At 38.0% G+C, this 8,664-nt stretch overlaps 1 protein-coding gene across 1 annotated transcript; it reads right to left on the bottom strand.

Moving 5' to 3' along the window:
• On the bottom strand, nucleotides 7,363–8,410 carry LOC18604681. The gene is made up of 3 exons (XM_018117068.1): nucleotides 7,884–8,410; nucleotides 7,579–7,746; nucleotides 7,363–7,492 (listed from the first exon to the last, which is right to left on the bottom strand). The coding sequence occupies exons 1-3, from the start codon at nucleotides 8,408–8,410 to the stop codon at nucleotides 7,363–7,365; spliced, it is 825 nt and encodes a 274-aa protein (XP_017972557.1).

Below are 8,664 nucleotides of genomic sequence, written 5' to 3'. Positions count from 1 at the left end.
GCGAAGGACGATTTGAAGGACAGATATAAGTCCTTCTTGAAAAACAACCAAGCTAGGTAAAATGAAAACAGTAGACCATATTAGGGTTAACGGTTTTAGGATATTTATTAAACAATCCGTAATACTATAATTTTAATATAACACTATTTTAAATTTGCAGGGTTAACATTCTGGGCATCGAAAGGTAGGAGGGCCTTGATTTTTTTCGATGATTAAAGATGCCGACAGAATTGATGGACACCCAACAAATTGATGCATGCATCAGTGTGTTGTGTAAGTGGGCGCGCGAGCACCATCCACAACACTATAAGTAGAGAATATTGATCGTTGACACCACATTTTATGTAAGTATATTATATTTTACTAAGTTGTAATTGTTCAAATGTATGGGTTTAGGGTTACTTAATTGCATTTAACTATTGTGCATAACGTAACTGACAGCTTATTTTGCTCCAACTGAGCAAAAAATGTGGCCTTCGCCCACCGAAAAGACATTCAAGCCGACTGAGGCGGTTATGCCAGACGAACTGCTTGAGTATGCTAGGGGTGGGAGACCTTCGTGGGGTTTGCCATGGCATGAGGTTGACGCAATTCTCGTACCATGCATTTTCGACGGCTACTAGGTGGTAGTGCACATTAACTTGGTGAAATGGACTATGACGTTAGTGGACTCATCATACGATCGAAAAGATGCACTGAATTTCAGCTTGCATGATAAGCAGATGAGTCCACTAACATCATTGTTTCCCATTATATGCTACCAGACGAGGTACTTTGTCAGTTCACACCGTCAAAAGTGACCTTTGTCACGGATGAAATATAGGTTAAATGAGAAGACCCCTTTACAGAAAGATTCGCACAGTTGCGGGGATTGGGTTATAGCTACGTTGCAGTCGTTGATCGGCTCACACAATCAGACGCTGAAGGCAAACGCCATAAAGGGCAATCGAACAAAGTTTTCCATTGAGATTTTTGCCAATAGCTCAAGTTGTTAAATTTTTGAATTTGTTTATTCTTATTCATTCTGTAATTAACATTAACATTATTCTGTATCATTTCCATATTATTCTTTGTTGTATCATTTACATATTATTCTTTGTATTCATTCATGTGATAAGCATACGGGTCCAATGAGAACAACATTGTTTTTATCTTATTCATATCGTATAGTCTGTTAGTATTTTACACAATTTACATGACAGCGTTCATTCGATTGCATATGCCAACCCCCCTTCGCGTTTTTACTTTATAGCCTATATGACATGTTGAATTGCATTGCGTGACATAAGGTGGTAAGCAATTGCTATTGAATTTCGTGAATGGTGTGGATGGAATCGCGTCACCAGTTGATATTGATTTGTGGGAGTATTTGTTATGGAGTCACACGAGTACTAAATTTTTAATCACGTCAGTTGTTAATGTGGAATCCCGTCACTAATCACTTGGAGTCGTGTCAACAGTAAATATGGATCTCGTCAATCATTAAGATTTAGAGTCGCATGAGTATTTGATATTGACTCCCATTGATAGTAAATATGGAGTGGTGTTACTAGTTAATATGGAAGCGCGTGACATGACTTTTTTTTGGAATCGCGTCACTAGTTTATATTGACTCGCTGAGTAATATGTGGAGTGGTGTTACTAGTTGTTATCGAATGGCGTGAGTATGTATTATAAAATCACGTGAGTAGAGAAAGAGAGTCGCGTGACTGGATATTATAGAATTGCGTACTAATTATTATTGAATCGCGTGACTAGTTGCACTTGCATCTCGTTACTCACCTATTTTGTGTCTTGTTCTTCGAATAAGGGTAAGCCAATTATCATCGACAATATCAAACCATAACTCAACCCCATTTAGAATCATAACAAAATATCGAGTTAAACAACCTAAATCCTCAACTAGATGAAAGTTAAAGCACATGTTATGAACGAAATGATTGGAAGCTATCTTATGCCCTTTATGTTTTTTGATTACAACGTTCGACATTAAGAACAACTATTACTATTATTATACATCATTTTCTGGGCAAAAATATTAAGCAGGATGCCAAAATCAATCACAAAAATATTATTAAATTAAATATTTCGTGCTTTATTTAATCGTTTACAAAGAAAAACAAATTATGAAGGAGCACAATGAATTTGATGATCCAACAAATGGGCTAAGTACTCTAACTGGAATTTTGTGATCCAATTATGCAATGGCAGTTTTTTACACAAGGGGAACTGTAGTGAGCTATACAAATATCAAAATTTTTCCAGCACTTTCTCCTCACTTCTAGCAGCTTCTTCTTCATCTTCTTCCCATCCTTTTGTTTCAATAAACATTCAGTTGTTTTGGACCTGCCTGAGTATCGATAGCTTATGAATATATTGATAGCTGCTCTGAAAGTGGATGGAACTTGTATGAAAGAGCAAACTGAACTGTCTGGTTGGGGAATGAAAAGTACGATACACAAGATGTCCATATGGAAGAGAAAACCTTCAAGTCCCATGTTCAGTTGTTTTGGACCTCCATTGTTCCCTAACTAGTTCGACTGGCCTCACCATTGGACTTGAAGGTTTTCTCTTTCATATGGACATATTGTGTATCTTATTTTTCATTCCTCAATCAGACCGTTCAATTTGCTCTTACATACAAGTTCCATCCACTTTCAGTGAGACATCTTGTGTTTTAGATTTGTTTTTCTGCTGGAATATGTGCAACTAGTCCCTCAAACTCAAAGGCACGTCCTCTTCTTCGGAGGCTACCTATTTCCCCTTCTCGACTCTTGGATCTTAGGAGGTCATTTTTCAATTATCTGAGATTGATTAAGATAATTGAATTTGATTCAAATGGTTAATGGTTCTCTTTATTTATAGGCATGAATGCTGACTCTTCGTTTTCTGCAGCCATATCAGTGCAATGAAGGGGGGCTAGGCTGAATTGGTTATTAAGTACCTATTCGGCATGCCCTTTGATCTTGTCTACCTCTTAAAAGTAAAAGTCAGGCCAAACATAAATCGTTTGCATATGCTAACTCCCCTTTGCTTCTTTACTTTATTGCTTATAAGACATGGTGAATTGCATTGCGTGACATAAGGTTGTAAGAAGTTGCTATTGAATGGCGTGAATGGTGTGGATGGAATCGCATCACTAGTTGATATTGATTCGCGGGAGTATTTGTTATGGAGTCACGCGAGTACTAAATTCTGAATCACGTCAGTTGTTAATATGGAATCACATTACTAATCCACTTGGAATCTTGTGAGTAATAAATATGGATCGTGTGAACCGTTAAGATTGAGAATTGCGTGAGTATTAGATATTGATGCTCGTTAGTAGTAAATATGGAGTGGCGTTACTAGTTAATATGAAAGGGCGTGACATGACTTTTTTGTAAAATGCCGTGAGTGTTTATTCTAAAATCGCGTGAGTAGAAAATGGAATCGCATGACTGAGTATTATGGAATTACGTTACTAGTTGATATGGAGTCGTTTCTATAGTATAAATGGAGTGGCGACGCGAATTCTTATTGAATTGCGTGAGTTGATGATATGGGATTGCGTCACTAGTTGATCTTGCATTGTGTGACTCACCTATTTTGTGTCATGTTCTTCGAATAAGGGTAAGCCAATTACCATGGACAATATCAAACCATAACTCAACCCCAAGCACCATCATAACAAAATATTGAGTTAAAGAAAACAAAATACCACAAGTGAATTATGAAATACAAACTACAGTTTCCATAATCCAGTTAACCAGCAACTCTCAAATATGAATGTTCATCTCGTATGTTTGACTCAGCCAGAACCAATGACAATTGACTTCCTTTTTCTCTAAGGTTTATGTCGGAGAAACTTATCTAAGAACAGTCAATTCTGTCGCGCTTCTGCTGCCCGAACAGTTGTATCTATTCTTTGCATTAAAAGATTCTCAACATTCTATATCTTTAATTCCAATGCTTGCATTGTAGCAGTTTGATTACTGAGCTTCTCATCAATCCTCAGAAGCATATTATACATCACATCATTGGAAACAGGAACTCTAGACGATTGTCTGGATGGAGTATCATGGGCAGGATGAACTGGGCTGCCTTCGACAGAGTTCGATGGCTCATCAAGACTCAAGTCATATCCCTTTTTCACGAGCCATCGAAACGATAGATTGCGAGGCCTGCGAGTGGTCCAATCAGCTAGATACCTATTGTTCCATATCCCTTTCTTCTTAACTAGAACCACTATGATGTTCCCGTATGGAAGGGTCGTCTCTTTCTGCATGGCAACTTCTCTCATTCTCGTGATCATATATTCTGCAATATTCACGCCAAACTCGCTTCTAATTGTTTCCATCATCCACAGATCCTCAACGGTAATATGTCCTAATCGACTGAGCCTTCCCTGTAATGTAGATGCGAGAAAATTATATACCAGCCTATTTAGTGCAGAATTCAAACGACGAGCAGAACATGACTCTGTGGTGTATGGTGGAGGTCTGTATTATCCGTGTCTATGCTCCATTTTCAGGAGCTTCCCAATATCAAAAGGAGTGACTGTAAACTTTATTCTTCCCAAAAACACGTGCAAAACATTTGGGTCAAAATCTCTAGGATTTTCAAATTCATTTTCACTCCGGCAAATGTTGGAGTAAAATTCTCTAACAAGAGTTGGGCTATAATCAAAATATGGAAAGGTACTTAGACCCTTAAGTTTACCCATGTCGAAAAATGAAGATATGTCACCCTCAAGGTATATGTTTTCCTTTAAGCTTTCCCAATCTACCACTTTCCCACACGATATCATGGCATTCTCTAGTACCCAATACCTACCACCATGTGATATGTCCCTAAATTGTAAGGGAGAGCACAGATCATTACCTGGTTCAATTGAAAACCAATTGATGCTGCAGGCAGTTGAAGAGCTAGTTTCCATTTCTTCCTTGATTGTAGGTGAGAGTGTTCATCATCACCCATACTTTGGTCACCATTATCATGGACATTGGGTCTGCTCGAAGATGCAGCCATTGCTTAAGATAGTGCAGGACAATTCAGCTTTGGTGGCTCAACTTCCCTTCATCCTTAAACAAAGTTTGAAATGGTTGGAATATGAAACTGCAGCTATCAATAGATATTGGGAAGACTGGAATATGAAAGAAACGGTTGGAAGCTATCTTATGCCCTTTCTATTTTTTTATTACAGCGGTCGACATTAAGGGTGCATTTGGTATAAGGGATGTGATGTCATTACATTGCAGCCAATGGATGTGATGTGATTGCATTCCAAAACCAATGCAATCACATTACATTGCACTCTTTCATGTCTTTAAGAACATTTTTACCCATCGCCTTTTAAAAAAATAACTCACAATTCGAAACAAAGCATCGTTTTTGGGGTTGAGGGTCTGCTGATTCTAACTATTTTGCTAAAATCGCTCCTCCTTCTTCTACCTCTACTTCTTCATAATATGAAATTATGGGTTGAAATCTCCCATTCTTCTTTTTCTTTCTTTTTTTTTTTTATCTTCTTCTTATATTCTTTAATCTGACTTTTTTCTATTAATTTGGGTTTTTTTCATATTTATATTTTAGGGTTTACCACTGAAACAATTTGGCCCTTGATCTTCAAGCAAGGTTGGATTTCTAGGCTAATCTTTAACATGAGCCATTGCGTGACTTACCTTGGACATTGCGAGACTTACTTTGGACATTACATGACTAGTTTTTCATAAGTCATTGCGTGACTAGTTTCTATTAAGGCATTGCGTGAGTAGTTGGTAGGCATTGCGTGACTTACTTTGGACATTGCGTGGCTAGTTTTTGTTAACGCGTTGCATGATTTTTTTTGAATCCATGTAACTTTTTGAGATCTACGCGTTAACAGACTGCCGAAGGCCGTCTGCTGCAGTTTTGACCTTAAAAAACCTCATTTTAACCCTGAATTTGAATTTGTACTCTTTTCATGGCTTTTTTTTTTAAGATTTGACCTCTCATTTATTTGTTTTTTGTTTAGGGTAAATTTAGTCTTGATAGTAGGAAACCATTGTAATTTTTTTTAAGATTTTAGGGTGCAAGAAAAGAGTTCTACTTAGTAACGCTTGCATTATTGGTCTCGGGTTTGACTCCTGCTTATTGCTGTGCAATCCTAATTCAGAAGCGATGGAAAATGCATATACGATCTAATGCATTGAGACATCAAATGCATGGACTACTTGGAGAAATAACTTGGCACAAGAAATGTGGAATGATTGGATAGCTTCTAGAAATGAAACTTAATTTTTTATTTGGTTCAACAAATTGTATGCTTTATTTGTAATAACTCAAATTTATGTTGATTGAGACATATTTGTATTTGTTCTTAATTAGATAAGTTATGTTTCTTCTTTAATTTTTAATTAACTATTGTACTCTATATATTTCTTATTATGCCATTTCTATATTATATTTTATACTTGTAGATGGAAGTTGCATCATCTAAAGAACAACTATTAGTATGAGCAGAACTTAATTTTCTCTTCAACAATATGAAGCAAGATGCCTAATCAATCATGCAAATATTATTGAATGAAATATTTTGTGCTTTATTCAATGGTTTACAATGAAATTCAAATTATTAAAGAGTACAATGAATTTGATGATCCAACAAATGGGCTAAGTACTATAATTGGAATTTGATGATCCAACTATGCAATGACATTTTCGTAAACAATGGGAACTGTAGTCAACTATAGAAAAAATATCTAATTTTTTCCAACACTTTCTCTTCACTTTTAATAGCTTCATCTTCTTCTTCCCATCCTTCTTCCTCAATAAACGTTTTCCATATTGCATGGAAGCCATCCCTTGAAACATCCATAACTTTCTCAAAGTAACTTCAATTCTCATTCTTTGGTACACTTTTTCAAACCTCCATAACTAGCATAAGGTTTTTCTCACAAATATCAACATCTTGTGTATCTTACTTTTCATTCAAACTCTGTCAAACTCAAGTTGAAATAGTATTATTCAATGCAAATATCAATGGCAACTTCGAAACAATCCTTAACAACTAATGTCTGAAGGGCCACTATCTTCACGTACGACATCGATAACGTTATTAGAGTTTATAGTCCGCATTCGACAGCAATTTCGACTGTGCCCGGGTTGTCTGCAAATTGCACATGCCTTGGGTCGACGTCTTCGAGCCGTCGGCTGAGCAGATGATGTTTCCCCATTTGTCGGTAGAGATGCAAACAGACTCTGGCAATTTTGTCTATTATGACCATAGCTCTTGCATTGTGAACATATACGTCGTCCGTTGCCTTCCCTAGCTGATGGAATCCTTTTTCTCCTAGGTCTTCCCTCTTGACCTCGCCAACTTGGTGGCAAAACGATAATTTGTTACATGTCATAGGGGATGTCCCACTCACTGGGATGCCCAATCGGGCGAATGGGAACCGCATATCCCTCAGCCCAAGATCGAGTCTTGTAATAGTCCGAGCAAAATTCAATGGCTACACGTTTGCACTTACTACCAAGGTAATGAAATCACAGATGGCGAACAATGTAAAAATTCAATTCACCATGCACAATATAACAAAACATGATTGCTCATACCTTATTGCCGCCATGGCATGCGTGCAGAGGAGTAGATTAAACTGGAACTCACCGCATGAACACTCTTTGGTGGAGAGGTTCATGACTCTGTCCTTACTCCCACCTATAACTTGAAACTCCACCCGATCAATTGCTTGTACGAAAAAGTGACTTGCTTCATTGAGCAGTCTGTTCAACAAATCAGTAGCCCAAGGGATGAGGGCATGGTCAAATTCAATGCCTCATTGTGCCGGTCATGGAACCAACGTTGAAACATGCATCTAATGCACTCGATCAAAACCATTATTGGCCTTTTTCTTGTATGCCTCAGGCAGGAGTTAATACACTCCGTAGTGTTGGATGTCATTAGCTTGTATCGCCTTACTGGTGACGGTGCAAGTGCCCATCTCTCAGGGCCTAATCTGATAAGGATGTCATAAGCAGGTTTGCAAAGCTGTTTCAGCTGATTCATATGTCTGTCAAAATCGGTGACCCTATAGCAGTTAGCGACCATGGTGAAAATCGTTGCAACATCTTCGCGCTTGAACCTATTTTTAAAGTTTTTCCCTAAATGGTAATTGCATAGATCGTGATGAGCGTCCTTGTACACTTTCTCAACTACATTCTTAATACCAAGATGCTTATAAAAAATGAACATTGCATTTTCAGGACAACCAATCGCACGACGCAGTTGGTTAAGAAACCACGACCAAGACTCTTCGTCTTCGACGTGGCCAATGCCAATCGCTAATGGATATATCTGCTCATTCGCATCTTTGCATATCGCCACAAACAGAATACCTTTGAATTTGCCTTTCAGATGTGTGGCATCGATAGCGACTACAGGCCACATTACAGCACTGAGCCCCCAAATACATGACCCAAATGCCCAGAATAATATTTGAATCGTTGTTCCCCATCAGTAGTGACACACGTCACAGTACTGGGATTTTCACGTTCCAACATATGGAAATAAGAGGGGACGAGTTAGAATGACTCTTCCAACGGACCTAACACAAGACTCTCCGCGTACTCATTCGCTTGCCAGGCCTTACCATATAGGCATTGCAATCCCCACTTGCGATTCATCTCTTCCATTATTTCCTT

Source organism: Theobroma cacao, chromosome 3, assembly GCF_000208745.1.
Source record: "Theobroma cacao cultivar B97-61/B2 chromosome 3, Criollo_cocoa_genome_V2, whole genome shotgun sequence".
Taxonomy (NCBI): domain Eukaryota; kingdom Viridiplantae; phylum Streptophyta; class Magnoliopsida; order Malvales; family Malvaceae; genus Theobroma; species Theobroma cacao.
Note: the sequence above shows the minus strand (reverse complement) of the source record. Positions and strands in the feature narration are given on the sequence as shown.

What these genes read in the sequence shown, in the direction of transcription:
- LOC18604681 (XM_018117068.1), bottom strand. Translation starts at nt 8,410, where the DNA reads ATGTGGCCTGTAGTCGCTATCGATGCCACACATCTGAAAGGCAAATTC. An exon ending in TGTATTAACTCCTGCCTGAG is followed by an intron (nt 7,747 to 7,883) that starts GCATACAAGAAA and finishes TTTGTTGAACAG; the next exon opens with ACTGCTCAATGAAGCAAGTC. An exon ending in CATGCCATGGCGGCAATAAG is followed by an intron (nt 7,493 to 7,578) that starts GTATGAGCAATC and finishes TTACCTTGGTAG; the next exon opens with TAAGTGCAAACGTGTAGCCA.